This window comes from Trichomycterus rosablanca, chromosome 19, assembly GCF_030014385.1.
Source record: "Trichomycterus rosablanca isolate fTriRos1 chromosome 19, fTriRos1.hap1, whole genome shotgun sequence".
Classification (NCBI taxonomy): Eukaryota; Metazoa; Chordata; class Actinopteri; order Siluriformes; family Trichomycteridae; genus Trichomycterus; species Trichomycterus rosablanca.
In genome coordinates this window covers 14,986,188-15,006,744 of record NC_086006.1, presented here as the reverse complement: position 1 = coordinate 15,006,744, position 20,557 = coordinate 14,986,188, and the positions used below count along the sequence as shown (strand labels likewise).

The 20,557-nt window shown below is 38.9% G+C and overlaps 1 protein-coding gene across 1 annotated transcript in view; it reads left to right on the top strand.

Annotated features, from left to right (window-relative positions):
• The window catches only part of cntn3a.2 (contactin 3a, tandem duplicate 2), a 183,314-nt gene that overhangs the window by 156,959 nt on the left and 5,798 nt on the right, over positions 1-20,557 (top strand). Inside the window, exons 15-22 of the mRNA XM_063015224.1 lie at positions 1,640-1,798; positions 1,953-2,102; positions 4,627-4,697; positions 4,988-5,216; positions 10,312-10,421; positions 11,632-11,818; positions 17,308-17,420; positions 17,633-17,798. Of these exons, the coding sequence (XP_062871294.1) occupies positions 1,640-1,798; positions 1,953-2,102; positions 4,627-4,697; positions 4,988-5,216; positions 10,312-10,421; positions 11,632-11,818; positions 17,308-17,420; positions 17,633-17,798 (1,185 nt within the window). The remainder of the gene's footprint in view (positions 1-1,639; positions 1,799-1,952; positions 2,103-4,626; positions 4,698-4,987; positions 5,217-10,311; positions 10,422-11,631; positions 11,819-17,307; positions 17,421-17,632; positions 17,799-20,557) is intronic.

Below are 20,557 nucleotides of genomic sequence, written 5' to 3'. Positions count from 1 at the left end.
ACAGTGCTACCCACTGTGCCGCCCGTGCAAACATACCTGGCGAATAAAGCTGATTCTGATTTTGATTAAAATGACGGAGGTGTTTACTGATCCTGATGACTGACCCAGCTGACTGACCCAGTGCAACCATTTAGTTTGTTAAGCTTAATGTATTGAATCATGTTTGTTTAAAAATATTTGCCTTTGATGGCTGTATACATTTTTTCAAAAGCAAAATTTACCTTGACTTTAGGTTTATCAGGTTCACAGGTTTGTCCTTGTGCTCTTGAGGGAATATATAATTGAATAACGATTTGATTCATGCTCTTTCCTATTAGTATGAGTTAATTAGAGGAACACATCAAAGCTGTTTATAATAGAATGTTAATGAGTTTCAAAGTGATCAATAACTTTCAATTAAGCTTAGCCAGATGGGGTTAACAATTCTTAAATGTAGTGTAAATAATTAAAAAATGCTTATAAATATTACAGCAGGCATAGTAGACTATTAAACATTATTAGGTACGTGTGTTAAATAAGGAGTAGTTTTTTAACAGATCTTACAAATTAATGAACTGCGTTGGTGGTTTTGTTTAAGCCGCTAAGGGAAACAAGACCCGTCTTGTATAAAGCTGCGTAAATTGAAATAGCAGTCTGTGTAAATGACCTTGTGGCTTAGGCAGTGGTCACACAAGATATTAATCAGGCCTGGTGACAAAGCATTGTAAATTGAACCTTCAGGGCGCATTAACTCTGTGTTTTTGCTCATGTTGTGAGTCTATCAAAAACAAGTTCATGCTTTGCTTTCCTCTGTCTAATAACGAAGGGTCTGCTAATTAGGCAATGGTTACATCAGACTTTTGGCTTGTCATTTATCCAGTTGCAGGGTAAAAAACCAAGCCACAGTGCCTAGCTTGTTACTGAATTTAGTGGTGCTTGGTAGATTTCAAAACTGAGCCCTACGCTATTGCTAAACTTACTAGGCTGACACTACATGATTTTTGGCCTGATTTTCGCTCACCTACAGGTCGCCGCTAAATGTGGCAGCTCTGAAGCAAATCTGTATTCACTTGGGGCTTGAAAATCGGCTTTTGATAACTGTTCAACAACTCAATCCAAGTGGCAGACTCAAGAAAAATATCTAGCATGCTAAATACCTGTACCTGTCGGCGACTCCAAATCATGTAGAGTCAAAAGTGTTGCGAACAGGTTGTGAATGTTGTGAACACAAGATACAGAATGAGGGGAGGAGATGTAAATGTGTGTCGCAGGGGCATAATATAGTTCCTATCAGAATATATCAACACACACAAGCTTTACAGTATTTGTGACCTTATCGTCCACGCCAAACCATAATACCAACATTGCATTGCAACTTCCAACTCTCTGCAGAACAGACAATCCCTGCTGGTCGTGTAACCAAATCCATTAGACAGATCGTGTTGTATGTGACCCCCTATCGCCGATCAGTCATGTAGTGTGAAACCACAACAACTTAAAAAACACCCCATTACAAAAAAACAAGTTGTGTAGTTTGAACTGTACAGCGATCTGAACACCTTAAAAGTCATTTAGTGTGAACTTATGCAACAATACATAATTGCCCACTTAAATAATAAACTGTGTAGAAGCTAAAAATAAAATTGTTGGTTTGAGTCAGGTCCCCCTGGAGCTCCGGACAGCATAACAGTGGAGGAGATAACAGACACCACAGCGCAGCTCTCCTGGAGACCGGGCCAGGACAACGGCAGTCCCATCCTCAGCTATATCATTCAAGGCAAAACGGCATTCACTGTGGGATGGCAGGCTGTAAACACAGGTAAACAATGCTTAACAGAATTAATTAGATAAATACACAAAACACTGTACTGTTCCAGCCACCCAACCGATCAAAGCCATTTGCTAAGACATGGTTTGCTCCTGGGTAATTAGTCTCTCTTTTGTTAAACTATGTCTTGTTTGTCTGCTTTTAGTACCTGAGATTATAGATGGGAACACTTTGACTGCTACAGTGGTGGACCTTAATGCGTGGGTGGAGTATGAGTTCCGTGTGCTGGCTAGAAACAGCGTCGGCATAGGGGAACCGAGTCCAGCCTCCTTGAAGACCAGAACTGAGGATGCTGGTGAGTCCCAACATTCTATGTCTATACTATTTTCGTGTGCAAGAAGCTGGACCACACCCAAAAATGGGAAAGGTTTTAGGCTTTTAATGGTCTTAACACCAAATAATTAAAAGTAAATCAAACAGAATTAAGAAAAATAAAGTAACATAGTTATTTGATAGCTTTTCTTTTTAAATTAAACTGACTTTTATAGTAAAGCAGTTTATCAGTACCAGCAGCTGTATGTGCTCCCAACAACATGGTAGAGATGCATTCACTGTTGGAACACTCTTTGGAACATCTCAAATCATGATTTGTTACTCCACAGAACATTGTGAACCACTCTGAATCAAGCTTTACTTATTCTTACAAAAATATAATTGTTTTTGATGTTTTTATTAGACAGCAAAGACATTTTAACATACCTTTAAGTCAGAAAACCAGAGACAGAAAACATGACAACTTTCTTGTATTTAGTTTTTATTTTGATGTCTTAGTAAGTGTTATTAGTTCCCTTCTTTCTGGCAGCATAAATTTAGTTTTATTTGATCATTTTTTATGGGCACTTAGGTGGCACAGTAGTCTATTACACTAGATTATCACTACTAAGATCGGGTTTCGAATCTTGGTGATGCTATCAGCTGGCTCTGCAATGGATTGGCGCCCTGTCCTGGGTATGCCTGTCCTGTTGTTTTTACAAAAGAAACTTGGTAGCAAGTTAGTTTTATTGGTTTGAGTGTATTTTTATTCCTGTCAACTGTACTGACCAACAGCTTATTGTTAAGAACATCAAAATCCTCACGTTTTGTTATTTTGGGCTTGCCCCTGTTGTCCACAGTATTATACAGGATGTACTGCTCTTTTGCTTCATAGGAATCCCTAACTGTGATTTTTTTTTTAATCATGACTGTCAAAAAAGCAAGAATCAAATGCACTATATAGACAAAAGTATTGGGACACCCCATTTTTAAATGCATGTGTCTGAGCCACAACATTTGCCAACAGATGTAATAATTAATTATATGAAGGCTTCCAACTTTGCAGCAACAGTTTTAGGGAGGCTCTTTCCTGTCCCAGCATGACTGCGTCCCTGTTCACAAATCAAGGTCTATAAAGACAGAAAGAAAAGCTTGGTTTAAGCAGCTTGCACAAAGTCTGACCTCTAAACTTTGAGGCTTTCTTTTATTAATTCTATTCATGCATTTTCCTTTTTACCCCAATGTACTTACATCTGGTTACCCTGGTGATATCCTTCTTCCTTCACTGCTACAGACCCCTACCCTGACAGAGTAGGGCTAGTGGTAACCTAGTGGGTAGAACCTTGGGCTATCAATCAAAAGGTTGAGAGTTCGAATCTTGGCTCTGCCATGATGCCACTGTTGGGCCCTTGAGCAAGGCCCTTATCCCTCTCGGCTCCAGAGGCGCCATTCAATGGCTGACCCTGCGCTCTGACCCCAGCTTTCAAAATAATATGCGAAAAAAAGAATGTATTATTTATTATGTATAAATGACAAATAAAGGCATTCCATTACATTAATACACTCCCCCTCCAACACATGTGCACTTGCCAACCACTTCTTTTCACTTTCAAGAGGCGGGTTCACACAGGGATCAGTATCACATACGGAGAACGTTTTCGGTACTGACCAGTCAGCTTAGGCCATAATTGGAGCCATGATGAGGAATCAAATCAGTGGTAATTGCACCCGTGATGAGAAATCTTTTCAGCCCTCCCATCCAGCACACGTTAGCCAATCATGTCTGCTGCAGACATTAGCCAATCATGTCTTCATGCAGGCACCCGGTTGGCTGATAACGGAGCTGAAATTCAAACTTGCAAGCTTGAAATCTCAACACTTCGTGCATAAATAAAAAATAGGGGGAAAAAAATAATAAAGGCATTCATTTATTTTTATTATCTATTGTATTCTGGTCAGGGTGGCATTGGGTCCAGCACCTGGCATGAACTTGGTTGAACTCTGATCCCCAGGATCCATGTTTTTGTTTCTTTCACAATGCCAGCTGCTTTACTTTTCCTTTTTTGTACCTTTAATAAAGACATAAAAGTACAATTGCTAGTATTATCAATTCAGACTGAACACATAGTTTAGGATTTACAATCTATTTTCAGCTATAGTTGTGCACTGTACACTTTATTTTAGACTTTATATTAAATAAACTAAATCCTTTTAAAGAAAGTAACATTTAAATAATACTTTTTTATTGTGTGTGACTAGTTCATGGTTTATTCATGTGTTTTGCAAATATAGAAAATTTGCATATCCTGTTTTTTGTATTGTATGAGTACAAAGTAAGGTGTGTGTGCATTATTATGATAAAACTAGTGAAATCCACCCGCATTATTAGCTTTTTTAGAGACTGCTCACTGAAGTTCTCAAAAAACAAGGTCTAAAAAGCAGTGACAGTTTGATCAGAGCTTTATTTAGTTATAGTAATATGGCTAAACATAAAGGAAGAAAAAAAGAAGCTTAGACAGGATCCTTATCTCTGCTCAATAAGGATTTATTTTTCTTTGTGTGCCCAGTTCCTGACACAGCACCGGCTAATGTTGGTGGTGGGGGCGGCTCTAAGTTTGAGCTGGTAATAACATGGGAGGTAAGTCATCCGTCTATATTACCGATCCCTCAGCGTAAGTTAATGGTTTTGCCTAATTGAATGGAATTGAGCGGCGGCGTTTATTACCCCCAGCCAAAACCGAATCCATTCTCCAGCTGGACCCTGGGGTCCTATAATGTCATTCACTTTTTTGCAGCAACTCCTTATTACAAACAAGTTTCCATACTGTGCATTCTCTACAAGCCATAATGAGCTGTAAATTAGCTCAGGGTGTGAACATGGTGTGTATGTGTTTTAATATCACTATAGTTACGCATTTTCTCTCTCAGTCTGTTCCCGAGGAGCTGCAGAACGGAGACGGTTTCGGCTACATTATCGCCCTGCGGCCGCTCGGCGAGATGACTTGGACGCATGTCGTGACCACAGTGCCGGGACGCTACGTTTACCGCAATGAAAGCATCGCACCGTTTTCTCCATTCAGCGTGAAAGTGGGTGCCTACAACGTCAAAGGACAGGGGCCCTTTAGCCCCGTCACCACTGTGTTTTCAGCAGAGGAGGGTAAGAGTACATGCTGCACTGCTCATACTACACACAGATGCACCCAGATCTACAAAGATTGATACCATCTTTTGTTTAAAACTGAAGTGGAACCCAATAGCAGTTCTCAGTACAGTGGTACCTTGTAACTCGACGTCCCCACACTCAAAATCTTTGAAACTCAATGACCTTCGTCAAGAAAGTTGTATCCTTAAACTCGATGTTTCCGTTAAACACGACATGTGCTCGACTGTTGCTTTGTACAGCCCTTGGATTGAGGGTGTGGTAAAATGTCATCAAAGTGCAAATATGAGACGAATCTGCATTTGTGTAAAATAACCGATTTACTCTGAAAGTGTCCACATATATCTGTGTTCAGCTGGATATTCCTCCTGTTTCACTTTTAAACTGGTGTTATAACTCGGGTGCTGAGAAAGTTTCTGAGAGTCTAAAGCATTTATCGTTATAAAAAAAAAGCCTATTGTGACAATGTATTAAAAGGACGACATAAGAACAGTAAACCTCTTTTAATTATTACTGCTCTTAAAATCTCTCTACTAATGAAATTCCTAGCTCGTTGTTTTAGTACAATGTCACATTAAGCTTTGTTCATGTTCAGAGTTGTTCAGACTGCCTGCTTGTATCGCGTCATATCAAGTGTGCAAATCGGCAAGCGCAAAAGTCGTGAGCCCAGTGAGTGCACAGTGAGTGCCGCTCAAGGAAGCACAGTGTCAAACTAAGCAGCACCGCCACATTCCATAGGAAACATTTTCAGTTTTTTTATATATATTATATGTGAGTTATTTTCAGTGTATAATGATCATAAACCCCATTATTTTGCATTAGCCTAAAATATATGCAGTTCTATGGAACCATGGACAACATTAACAGGTGTCTCGTACATCCTTATGGGAAAAAATACCTTGAAACTCAACACCTTTTAAACTTAACGCCACTCCCAGAACCAATTGACGTAGAGTTTTAAGGTAGCACTGTATGTCATTATTTTAACAATGTCAATGATGTTTTTTTTTTTGTTTTTTTGTTCATTGACTGTGTTATTTTGTATTTACCTCCAAAACCTCATTACACTGTATGTGTGGTAATGATTGCCCCTTGGTCCAGGTTAAATTCCTGCATTGAACTGAGTGTTTCTGATACTAATTAGGATAAAGTACTTAGTAAACATATATATACATATAAATATTATTTATGGATTTTCTCTCCTTGTTTTCCTTAATTAGCATAGCCAATTAGTCTTCTGCTGCTGGGGATCCCAATTGTGTCTGAGGAGGGTATATTTGCCTGCCCCACACCCCCTCTGACATGTGCACAGTCACTCAACCCCGTCTTTTTCGCCCGTGCCTCGGTGGATTTGCGCATGAGTCTCATCCACTTCAGCACATGCGCCTCGGGCTGCTAACCAGGGTCCTTGCACAGCGTTTGAAGACCCCACCCACTTATTATTATTACTGGTCTTTCCCACCCAGCAGACTTGATGGCTAATTTTGTCTGCTGCAGGCACTGCAGCCACTGCCAATTCTGCCCGCTAGAGAGCGCCCACCCGACCGGTAGCAGAGCTGAGATTCGAACCAGGGAGGTTAAAGTCTCAGAGCTGGTGTGCTAAAGGATATATAATATACAGTGTATCACAAAAGTGAGTACACCCCTCACATTTCTGCAGATATTTAAGTATATCTTTTCATGGGACAACACTGACAAAATTACACTTTGACACAATGAAAAGTAGTCTGTGTGCAGCTTATATAACAGTGTAAATTTATTCTTCCCTCAAAATAACTCAATATACAGCCATTAATGTCTAAACCACCGGCAACAAAAGTGAGTACACCCCTTAGTGAAAGTTCCTGAAGTGTCAATATTTTGTGTGGCCACCATTATTTCCCAGAACTGCCTTAACTGTCCTGGGCATGGAGTTTACCAGAGCTTCACAGGTTGCCACTGGAATGCTTTTCCACTCCTCCATGACGACATCACGGAGCTGGCGGATATTCGAGACTTTGCGCTCCTCCACCTTCCGCTTGAGGATGCCCCAAAGATGTTCTATTGGGTTTAGGTCTGGAGACATGCTTGGCCAGTCCATCACCTTTACCCTCAGCCTCTTCAATAAAGCAGTGGTCGTCTTAGAGGTGTGTTTGGGGTCATTATCATGCTGGAACACTGCCCTGCGACCCAGTTTCCGGAGGGAGGGGATCATACTCTGCTCAGTATTTCACAGTACATATTGGAGTTCATGTGTCCCTCAATGAAATGTAACTCCCCAACACCTGCTGCACTCATGCAGCCCCAGACCATGGCATTCCCACCACCATGCTTGACTGTAAGCATGACACACTTATCTTTGTACTCCTCACCTGATTGCCGCCACACATGCTTGAGACCATCTGAACCAAACAAATTAATCTTGGTCTCATCAGACCATAGGACCTGGTTCCAGTAATCCATGTCCTTTGTTGACATGTCTTCAGCAAACTGTTTGCGGGCTTTCTTGAGTAGAGACTTCAGAAGAGGCTTCCTTCTGGGGTGACAGCCATGCAGACCAATTTGATGTAGTGTGCGGCGTATGGTCTGAGCACTGACAGGCTGACCCCCCACCTTTTCAATCTCTGCAGCAATGCTGACAGCACTCCTGCGCCTATCTTTCAAAGACAGCAGTTGGATGTGACGCTGAGCACGTGCACTCAGCTTCTTTGGACGACCAACGCGAGGTCTGTTCTGAGTGGACCCTGCTCTTTTAAAACGCTGGATGATCTTGGCCACTGTGCTGCAGCTCAGTTTCAGGGTGTTGGCAATCTTCTTGTAGCCTTGGCCATCTTCATGTAGCGCAACAATTCGTCTTTTAAGATCCTCAGAGAGTTCTTTGCCATGAGGTGCCATGTTGGAACTTTCAGTGACCAGTATGAGAGAGTGTGAGAGCTGTACTACTAAATTGAACACACCTGCTCCCTATGCACACCTGAGACCTAGTAACACTAACAAATCACATGACATTTTGCAGGGAAAATGACAAGCAGTGCTCAATTTGGACATTTAGGGGTGTAGTCTCTTAGGGGTGTACTCACTTTTGTTGCCGGTGGTTTAGACATTAATGGCTGTATATTGAGTTATTTTGAGGGAAGAATAAATTTACACTGTTATATAAGCTGCACACAGACTACTTTTCATTGTGTCAAAGTGTAATTTTGTCAGTGTTGTCCCATGAAAAGATATACTTAAATATCTGCAGAAATGTGAGGGGTGTACTCACTTTTGTGATACACTGTATATAATATCCTACTGTCCACCTGGGCGCCTACGTTTTTTTTAATAAATAAAAAAACACATGCCAAGATTTAATAGGCCAAAATTGTGCCTGGCACTGTAGTAGGAATCTAAACTAACGCTTTGGTGACTTTGTCAGGATGTAATTCCAGTAATGCTATTGTTTTTTTTTTCTTTTTGCCCCTATTTTGTTACTTTCTACAGAGCCCCTTAGGGGTCACTAAGGAAAAAAAATATTTGAAGACAAAATCCGTACCCTCGGTTTAGTAAACCGTACCCTCGGTTTAGTAATCCGTACCCTCGGTTTAGTAATCCGTACCCTCAGTTTAGTAAACTGTACGCACGGATTTGTAAACTGTACTTTTAGTTTAAAGTCCGTCCGCAGTCACGCTAACTGCACTACAAGTTTTACTGCGCGCCTAAACATTGAAGAGGATAAAGCATCTTTTTGCAGCTTAATATACTATATATTAGATATAATAACACACACACACACACACACATATGTGTGTGTGTGTGTGTGTGTGTGTGTGTGTGTGTGTGTGTGTTATATCTAATATATAGTATATTAAGCTGCAAAAAGATGCTTTATCCTCTTCAATGCTTCGCAACTATATATACAGTATATATATATATATAGAGGCAACAAAAGACATACACTGGTAAAATTATGCAAATGTGAAATTTTAAAATTCCATTAAAACAAGTGGAATTGTTACAGACCAATTTGAAAGGTCTAAAATTAGCAAATCAAATTATTATCAAAGCACTCCACTTTTTTCTTTAAGAGCATTAACTCTTTTATTAATGGAATACATTTCAGACATCTTTACTGTAGTAATCTGGGGTGATGGGATAGCAAACTTATTAAAAAGTCAAATCAATAATAATAAATAAACAATAAATAAATAAATCAATAAATAACACTAGTACTCATCTTGTGATTTTGAGACTATTTTACCCTAGGAATTTAGAATAATAGGATTGCAAACCAACGTAAAGTAAAATGCAAATCAAATTATTATCAAATCACCCCATCAGACTCTTAAAGAATACTCCTACTTCTACTTACTGACTTTATGAGTCTCAGACATTTATACTGTACATTTCACTTTACGTTAGTTTGCAATCCTATTATTCTAAATTCCTAAGGTAAAATACTCTCAAATCACAAGCTAAGTACTCGTGTTATTTATGATTGTGGGGTGGCATTTGATAAGAATTTGATTTGACTTTTTAATAAGTTTGCTATCCCATCACCCCAGCTGTAAAAAGATGCTTTATTCTCTTCAATGCTTCGCAACTGTATTACCGTAAAACGGGGTGTGGGCGCACAGTAAAACTTGTAGCGCAGACAATCTGTGCGTACGGTTTACTAAACTGAGGGTACGGTTTACTAAACCGAGGGTACGGATTACTAAACCGTGGGTACGGATTACTAAACCGTGCGTACAGTTTACTAAACCGAGGGTACGGATTACGCTCTTCATATATATTTTTTTCCTTAGTGACCCCTAAGGGGCTCCGTAACTTTCTATTAGTGTGCTCAGAAAAAAGGAACTATATTTGGCAAATGAGCTTTGTAATGAACTACAGTATGTATACCTGTTAATAAAGGTTTTCATTTTGCTTTTTGTTTTGTAGTTGTTGGAATGCTAAGTAAAAAATTTACTTTATTTATTTATTTATTGTTATATGTATTGTTTGAAGTAAAAAACGTCCTACGCCTCTGAACTAGGTGTTCTGTTTTGTGAGAATTGCTGTCAGTACCACCGATTCGATTTTTCAGGTTTTTTTTTTCCTGTCTTTTCTCTGTTCTCTTTTCTCATGTCAGAACCCAGCCGTATGCCAGAGGGCGTGTGGGCTCGGAGTATTTCCGCCTCCGAATTTGAAGTGAGCTGGCAGACACTTTCTGGCTCTCCAGAAAGGGTTTTGGGGTATGAGGTGAGTCTTTTAGATGCATTAGGTACTACCAGGACCTGTCATTTCCCACGTTTCACCTGTGCTCTCAATGCAAATTAAAATAATCAATTTGGGAAAAAATTTATCTTTTGGCAGCTCATGCAGTTGACTGCAGCTCACTATAAATGATTCCTTATGCATCCTATTTCAGCTCTTTTTAATAATGTACTTTAAATGTATTTTTCTAGCCTGAGCTTCTGCTTTTATATATAGAACATTATATTTCATCAACAATTCATTATTATTGTATTAACACAATACTAAAAGTAACAAGGCTAAGTGTGTCAAGTTACAGGTTGCATGTATTTTTAATATATAAGTAAGTTGTTCCGGCATAACAGATATAGTTTTATGACTTTAGTGTACCTAGAAGAACTAAGGTAGCGGGCCGCTCAGGTGGAGCAGCGGTAAAAACACCCGCTGGAACCAGAGCTTGGACCTCGAATACGTCGTATCGAATCTCAGCTCTGCCTGCCGTCTAAGGCTGAGCGGCCACATGAACAACGATTGGCCTGTTGTTGAGAAATGGCCGGGACTCAGCCAGATGGGGTCTCTCTGTCTCATGACTGGTGCAATTACGACCTCTGCTGGCTGATTGATGGCACCTGCACAGAGATGGGTGTGTCTCTCCGTACACAATACTGAGCTGCACTGCACTCGTCACAGTGTAGGTGATAAGATGCATACGGCATGCTGCCCACATGTCAGCACAAATATTGTCAGCACACTACACCACAGAAAAATCTGTTACACTAGCAATCCTATGGCAGTTTAGTTGGCTATCAATTAGTCAAAATGTCCAAGATCTCAAAGTGCACAGCAGCTTACAACACTACTCAAGTAACTGAGTCATATTTGAGACTGTCAAGTATTAAGGTAGGTTGTGCTGTGTATTATAGCTTCCATTTATTCTATCATACAATTTATGAGTGTAATTTAATGACTGCTGTGAAATGTGGCAGTTTTCTTTAAAAATCCGTAAGATCTGTGATTTTTTAAAAATGTCTGTGAAATTAAGCAAATTTTCTTGTGAATTATGTAGGGCTCTACTCATAAATCTAATTTTTTATTCATTTTATTGATTGATGTTGCTTTTCATCAACAGTATATGTTCTAAGAGCTTTGGAATTTTACTGCAATGGAATTTCTGCAGGCTTTACAGCATGTCCTCTGCTGTTCTGTGTGAACACAGGTGGTATACTGGGAGGATGACACTAAACCAGAGACCATGGGAAAAGTGCGGGTGTCTGCAAATCAGTATACAGTAAATATCAGTGGCCTGAAAGGATTCACTCAATATTTCCTAACTGTGAGCTCCTTCAACACAGCAGGGACCGGACCACGAACACCTACCATCAATATCACCACCAAAAAGGCTGGTACGTAAAAAGTTAAGAAATGTGTGCATTTGTATTTGTCTTTGTTCTGTATGTACATAGGGTTAACAAAATATATTGGTTACTGGTAATAGGTATATAGCTGATCTTTACCATGAGAGACCTTGAAACTTTTTCAAAATTCCAGCATACAGGTATTAGTTGGTTTGGTATGGCATGTTGCACCATTATTCAAAAAGATATATTAGTTCTTAAAAAATAAAGCAGGTGAAGATAAAGACTTAAATACAGAGGAACCTTGATTTAACAGACTAAAGGGGAGGGCACTGTCTGTTTCTTTACATCATATTCCTCACATACGCAAGCCTTAGCAACACCACTTTCCACTTTCTTAATAAGTTCTAACTTTTTAGCAATTCCTAGATGCCCCCTCTTTCACTTACCACTTCAAAGTGAAGTTTACCATCTATCGAAGCCATAACTAAGCTCTAGAACTTGAAAAATAAGCATAAAACACAGAGATAAAGGTGAGAACAAAGCGAGCCACCTGGCAAAACAAAGCCTATCACTTATGTAAACAGAGAGACTTGGGGTAATGAACTACTGGTCTTGGTACAGTGTATCACAAAAGTGAGTACACCCCTCACATTTCTGCAAATATTTTATTATATCTTTTCATGGGACAACACTATAGAAATAAAACTTGGATATAAGTTAGAGTAGTCAGTGTACAACTTGTATAGCAGTGTAGATTTACTGTCTTCTGAAAATAACTCAACACACAGCCATTAATGTCTAAATGGCTGGCAACATAAGTGAGTACACCCCACAGTGAACATGTCCAAATTGTGCCCAAAGTGTCAATATATTGTGTGACCACCATTATTATCCAGCACTGCCTTAACCCTCCTGGGCATGGAGTTCACCAGAGCTGCACAGGTTGCTACTGGAATCCTCTTCCACTCCTCCATGATGACATCACGGAGCTGGTGGATGTTAGACACCTTGAACTCCTCCACCTTCCACTTGAGGATGCGCCACAGGTGCTCAATTGGGTTTAGTCCATCACCTTTACCTTCAGCTTCCTCAGCAAGGCAGTTGTCATCTTGGAGGTTGTGTTTGGGGTCGTTATCCTGTTGGAAAACTGCCATGAGGCCCAGTTTTCGAAGGGAGGTGATCATGCTCTGTTTCAGAATGTCACAGTACATGTTGGAATTCATGTTTCCCTCAATGAACTGCAGCTCCCCAGTGCCAGCAACACTCATGCAGCCCAAGACCATGATGCTACCACCACCATGCTTGACTGTAGGCAAGATACAGTTGTCTTGGTACTTCTCACCAGGGCGCCGCCACACATGCTGGACACCATCTGAGCCAAACAAGTTTATCTTGGTCTCGTCAGACCACAGGGCATTCCAGTAATCCATGTTCTTGGACTGCTTGTCTTCAGCAAACTGTTTGCGGGCTTTCTTGTGCGTCAGCTTCCTTCTGGGATGACGACCATGCAGACCGAGTTGATGCAGTGTGCGGCGTATGGTCTGAGTACTAACAGGCTGACCTCCCACGTCTTCAACCTCTGCAGCAATGCTGGCAGCACTCAGGTGTCTATTTTTTAAAGCCAACCTCTGGATATGACGCCGAACACGTGGACTCGACTTCTTTGGTCGACCCTGGCGAAGCCTGTTCCGAGTGGAACCTGTCCTGGAAAACCGCTGTATGACCTTGGCCACCATGCTGTAGCTCAGTTTCATGGTGTTAGCAATCTTCTTATAGCCCAGGCCATCTTTGTGGAGAGCAACAATTCTATTTCTCACATCCTCAGAGAGTTCTTTGCCATGAGGTGCCATGTTGAATATCCAGTGGCCAGTATGAGACAATTGTACCCAAAACACCAAATTTAACAGCCCTGCTCCCCATTTACACCTGGGACCTTGACACATGACACCAGGGAGGGACAACGACACATTTGGGCACAATTTGGACATGTTCACTGTGGGGTGTACTCACTTATGTTGCCAGCTATTTAGACATTAATGGCTGTGTGTTGAGTTATTTTCAGAAGACAGTAAATATACACTGCTATACAAGCTGTACACTGACTACTCTAAGTTATATCCAAGTTTCATGTCTATAGTGTTGTCCCATGAAAAGATATAATGAAATATTTGCAGAAATGTGAGGGGTGTACTCACTTTTGTGATACACTGTACGCTTCTCGCGGGAATTTTAAACAGTCAGACCGGACATTTGGTTTTCCAGAATTTGTCTTAAATGGAGGTCTGTTAAATCGAGGTTCTTCTGTATATGGTGTCATAAAAGCTATTTGACTTTATTCTTCATTTGTAAGCACTTGTAAATAATTTTATCAGGCCCATTTATCTGGGTATTATCATCCTGGAATTTGTTGGCCGTCAATCATGCAAAACAATAAGTTCTTTCAAAGTGATGTCGATACAGTTATGAATCCCCAGCTGTTAGCACCAGACGTTGTTGGCTGTAAACATCTCCTAGCTTCTGTTTAACATAAATCATGTATAAAAAATCTGCTACTATGTGATTTGAAATATTCTTAATGCTATGGGTTCTAGTTTATGTGTCTTAGAATTTGTGTATTTGCTAGTGGTGTGCAATACTGCACAATTTCATATCGATCCGATACCAAGTAAATACAGGGCCAGTATTGCTGATATTGATACCGATATCGATACTTTTTACTTATAAAAAGCAGCTTATTTACTTTTATGTAGGGAAGAGCAGTGTTATGATTTATGAGGTAAATGTATCATCAGTATGCTTTGACGACTAAATGATTTTCTTTATTAGTTAATCGCGTGCATGTTAAAACCCACTACAGAAAAGTTTTAGGCGAATAAAAAGAACTTTTGTTACTGTAATGAACTCTAATGAAGTCTATGGTTTTTATTTAGAAACAATTATATCATAAGAAAACATAATTTCTCCCTCTCTTTGCACTTCTCTGGCTTTTTTAAAATAAAGAAAGTACACAAAATTATTAAAGAACGTCAATTCTTTTTCAAGGGAAAGGTTTTTGTTCATAAACAATAATATAATAAAACTAAATTTATGCATTTCACTGCACTTCTTCTCTGACTTAAAACAAAGTACAGTACAACGTTATAACTGAAGAACAAATGTTTTAAAACTTTTTCATTTACTTTAGTTTTTCTTAATTTACTGATAAAAAATATCCACCTTTCACTTACTGCTACATGTATTTTCTCTCAGTGCCGCCTAGTCACGTGACGGCACGACAACAAAACAAAGCAGAGCAGGGAGGAGCAAGGTGTGCATGTTAAAGAGCAGTGTTTGCACACACACACGTCTACTTTTCGATAAAACGGGAGGAACGTACTGAATGTAGCGGAGAAAAAACTGAAACTAAAGTATCAATCCCATCATGTTTGTATCAGTCCAATTCCAATACCAAAGTTGGTATCAATACTATCAATATTTGGATCGATCCGCCCACCACTAGTATTAGCCTTTAATTAATGATTCTTACCTTCTTGCCTTCTTGTCTTGCCTTAAATTACAGTGTTGTGAAGCTTACACAGTTTATGTGGAGGCTGTGTCAGTCACAGTGGTGTGATTCAGTTCTGTTACTATTATTAAGGATGTATTTTTAAAAATGTACTGACTGTCATGTAAAGTGCCACTTCACCGTAATTCGTTGTTCCTTTTTGTCCATGTTTGACATAGTCTTTAGTAACTTGTAAGGAAATCTATACATTTAGCAAAAACTTGTTGATTGAGATTTATTTAAAATTACAATACACAAGACAACTGCTACTCTAACTGATAATGCTAGTGGCTAATTGCTAATGGCTAAACAAACATGGACTAATCTACCCTAAGCTAAGCTAAACCCCACAAGCTAATACAATGCTAAAGCCTAACATTAAATGGATGCTAATACTAAACATGAGTTAGACTATAACACTAAACAAGATGTCTAAACTGGAGCAAGCGCAGTCAACCAAACACCATGACTAATTAAAATATTAACCAACCACAGCAAAACAGCCTCTGCTAAATAAGCCACAGCAATGTCCTTAAATGCCTTGAGCAGTTACTCTATAATGAGGTTCAGCTGTGCATCATTAGCTAATTATCCAATAATCTTGAGGGGGGCATCAACTTAAAACCATAAACAAGGCCACCCCAACCATGTGCTCTCGGAAACAGGGGTGTGGCCCACAAACATGGCTAGGAGCTCCGGGAGCACAGAGAGGCTGGATTCGTGACAAATAAAGACAATTTATTATTTTATGTATTTATTTATTTATATAACTATATTGTCTTGCACCTATATTAAAAAAAAAAAAAAAAGTTTGCATATACAGTGGAACCTCGGTTTAACAGACTAAAAGTATCTATTATTAGTCTGAAGCACTGCTGATAGCTAATTGAGCAGTGTTGCTGCTGCATAACTAAGCACTAGAACTTAAAATTAAGCATAAAACAGAGAAAAAAGCGAGAACAAAGGGAGCCTCCCGACAGAATAAAGCCTCTCACTAATGTAAACAGAGAGACATGTGCCAACTAGTGGACAATTACTGAACTACTGGTCTTTTGGTTTTCCAGATTTTGTCCGTTAAATGAAGGTCCATTAAATCAAGGTTCCACTGTATATTTAGGACCCGTCTATGACATGGCAGTCTGGGCATGTCCTTTTTATTATTTCTATTATCTTTGTCCTTTTTTATAATTCACGTCTATTATTCATAAGGTGAAATGTTTTGGCTATGACCACTGCTCTTATTTTTAATATTTTGGTATAAACATTCCGAACACTGTCCCTAAGTGTCCATAATGGAACAGTTAATATCTGTAGCAGTGACTCCCAGAATCAAGAGTGAAGTTTAGTAGTGTGTATTGATTGTCTTGTAAATCTTTGTTTGCAACTACTACAACTTTACTGTTATTATTATTTTGCAAAAAGTTCTCCTGTTATCATGAGAGCAATGTTTTACTCTTAGGTAGAACAAGGGTTCTTCAAAAAGTTTCAGCACTTTTTTAAACTCTATTTATTAAGAATTTCAAAACCAAATGACATCACTTTTCTACATGGTCACCTTCCGATGCATTTTTCCCAGCATCATACATCAACTTTTTAATGCCATCATCAAAAAAAATGTTTTTGGTTGAGCATGTAGCAACTGATGCACCACTGCTTTCACATCATCATCACACGAAAATCATCTTCCCTTTAAAGCTTCTTTGAGCGGTCCAGAAAGGTGGAAATCAGGTGGAGTTAAATCCGGACTATAAGCTCTCTCTCAGTTTCTCAGACACGAACAATTACTACTCCTCAACAAAAATATAAAAGTGCAGAAACTTTTTGAAGATTCCTCGTATTAGACTTCAAGACCTTTAAAATGCAACTTATTATAACATAAACTGTGATACGTTTATGATAAAGCCATTAATTGCAGGTTATATAAACAAAGCTACTACAGTTGCCTCATGATTATTCTTTAAGTAATACTCATAAGTATTCTTTCCATTAGCACCGGGACAGCCACCACTTAATGTCGAATGGAACCTGATTGGCTCGAAGCTATCTGTCCACTGGGATCCTGTAGTCACAATGGAGATGGAGTCTGAAGTTACTGGGTATCAGGTAAGTTCCAGAATGTCCTCTAAACTGAGTACAAGAGGTCTGTTGAAAATTACAGTAACATGTTGAATGTATAAGTACCGTTTCACTTTGTCTCAAAAGCATTGTGCATAAATAAGTAGAAACCTGCATGTCAGCAGATGTATGTCCAAATTATTCTGTGGATCTGACACTTTCGGGATGCTGACTTGTTGTTCTGTTGCTCCACTGTCCAGGTGTCGTATAGAAGAAACAGACACAGTGAGATCAACACAATCACCACTAACCTTACTTCTGTGGAGTTTGTCCTTCCTGCCGACGACGATTACATCATCCAGATCTGCGCTCTAAGTGATAGTGGAGAGGGCACACTCACAGATCCCATTAACATTCATAAACTGAGTAAGAAACTATTTTCTCATTTAACTTTAGCTGGATTTATTGCCAATAGCAAACTAATCTCACATAGACTGATTTAAAAATAACTTATTGCAATATTAAATCCTCTAAGATTAGTGTCATACGTTGAAATCCCAGAAAAGATGATGTACAATATTATTAATGTTTGCATCATACCAAGCGGGGCTGTTAGCTGAACTATTCTTTTAAGTTTAAGTAAAGAAAACAAGATAGAAATGGAAATAAACGCTGCTCGAAAAAATGTGCATGGTATCAAATATGTTAATAAGTATGTTTGATTGACAGCTTATTGCGAGTATGGTACAAGCAGAGAAAACCAGGTTTGGTCAGTCATACATGCCAAACAACAGAATATGACATTATACAAGCTGGCTTGCATTTACTCACTTTGTACAGAATTTAGTCTCTTTAACTGTTTAACTGGAAGTGTAGTGTCAATAAAAGTTAAAAGGTGGGGACAAGTAACATAAGATGGATCCTAGGTTAAATTAAATCTTAAAAACTCCTAGTTTCAAACAGGAGATGCTAGAAAGCTTTTCAGTACCTCTGAACTATAAAATATGATTTTTAAAACTCCCCTTGAATATTCGATTGCAATTATTTAGACAGATTTGTGGTCTAATAGGGTTTCACACAGACGCCACATAACTGATGGGTGTATAGATTTACTCATCAAATCAGCCAAACACTTTATTAGATACACCTGTCTGCTCCATATACACAGATCAGCAATAACATTAAAACCACCTCCTTGTAGTCCATCTGTTTCTCTGCATGCTTTGTTAGCACCCTTTCATGCTGTTCTTCAATGGTCAGGACCTCCACAGGACCACTACAGAGCAGGTATAATTTGGGTGGTGGATCATTCTCAGCACTGCAGTGACACTGACATGGTGGTGGTGTGTTAGTGTGTGTTGTGCTGGTATGAGTGGATAAGACACAGCAGCACTGATGGAGTTTCAGTTTCAGACACCTCACTGTCACTGCTGGACTGAGAATAGTCCACCAACAAAAAATATCCAGCCAACAGTGCCCCGTGGGCAGCGTCCTGTGACCACTGATGAAGGTCTAAAAAATGACCAACTCAAACGGCAGCAAAAGATTAGCGATCGTCTCTGACTTTACATCTACAAGGTGGACCAACTAGGTAGGAGTGTCTAATAGAGTGGACATTGAGTGTACATGGTATTTAAAAACTCCAGCAGTGCTGCTGTCTGATCCATTCATACCAGCACAACACACACTAACACACTACCACCATGTCATTGTCACTGCAGTGCTGAGAATCATCCACCACCTACTTTAATAAATAAATTTATTAGAATAATAAATAAATAAATTAGACAGTAAGTGTAGAAAACAAGGATATGGTTTTAATGTTATGGCTGATCAGTGTATTTATATATGAATTTGTAAAAATTATTTATCCTATATTGAAAAAAAATATTTACATATATTTATGTGCCTATTTTTGGCACCCCATTCTATTACTTTGTGCACCCTACCCTTACTAGGATATCTTCTTGGAGATATAATAATCAGTAAGACTAGCAAGCACATGACAAGGAATCAAAGGATCAGACGCAATTTGTCTTAACTCTTTAATGGTCTCACCAAGAAAATATTGTTAAAAAAATTATATCTTTGAATATCTTAGTTTCTTGGGACTGCACCAACAAACCATTAATAATTTTACTAGTGTACACAGTTTTTTATATAAGTTAAAAAGACTGTTTTCTTAAAACCATCGAACAATATTTTTAAGTTTAACACGTCAACCAAGACCCAAACAAGATGAAATACATTTTAAATACATATATTTATACTCAAAGTAAGCTTGACCTAATGGTTGGGCAGACATATCATCAGTTCTTTTTGATACTTAGGTTCAGCATGTCTCCTCTTCAGCTTATTTTACAGGTTTCTATGTAGTGCAGGTCACATGACTGGAATGGTCATGGCAAAACCTTGATTCTGTGGTCAGCAAACCAATTATGTGTTGACTGGGAGGCGTGCATTGAATCATTATCATGGTGTTAGATTCAATCCCAGTTCAAGCTTTCTGGCTAAGGCAATTGGATTTTCATTTTCTGCTAGTATTTGAAACATAAAACCATGTATCTGAACACACTATTTAGGGACTTTGGAAGAAACAAAGCCACCATGATTCACAGTGGGAAAGAGGTACTATTCTACCTTTTGGCTACCATAGGCACTGACACTGTACACGTTAGTGAACTTTCATACATTGAATGACTGCAAAGATATGCAACAAACTACGTATAAGCTATAAGGTATTCAGCAAAAAAGTGAATACATAAGCCTAGCAGTTATTACCAAAAATGATAAATACAGTATTAAGCAGCTAAAACATTTTAGTAATGTGCTAAAATGCAGGATAGATATGCAAGAATACAAGGCCTAACTAGGGCCTACGTTTTCCCCAAGGCCTAACTAATGTTTCTAATTCCCCAGCTGTGATCCTTGGAGATTTTCTGACTATTGAACCATTATCCTCACTGTGCATGCAGCCAGTATAAACATATGTTTATTCTAGGCAGATTTTCAACTTCTGCAGTTGTTTTAAACTTCTTCATTATTGTCAGTATAGTGGGAATGAGCATTTATGTAGCCATTTAGTTCATTTTTTGCCATCAGTGTTGCATTTAATCACTGTCTTTTTCATAGTGATTAATGATTAATGAATAATGAATAAATAAATGAATAAATAGCCTTCTAAT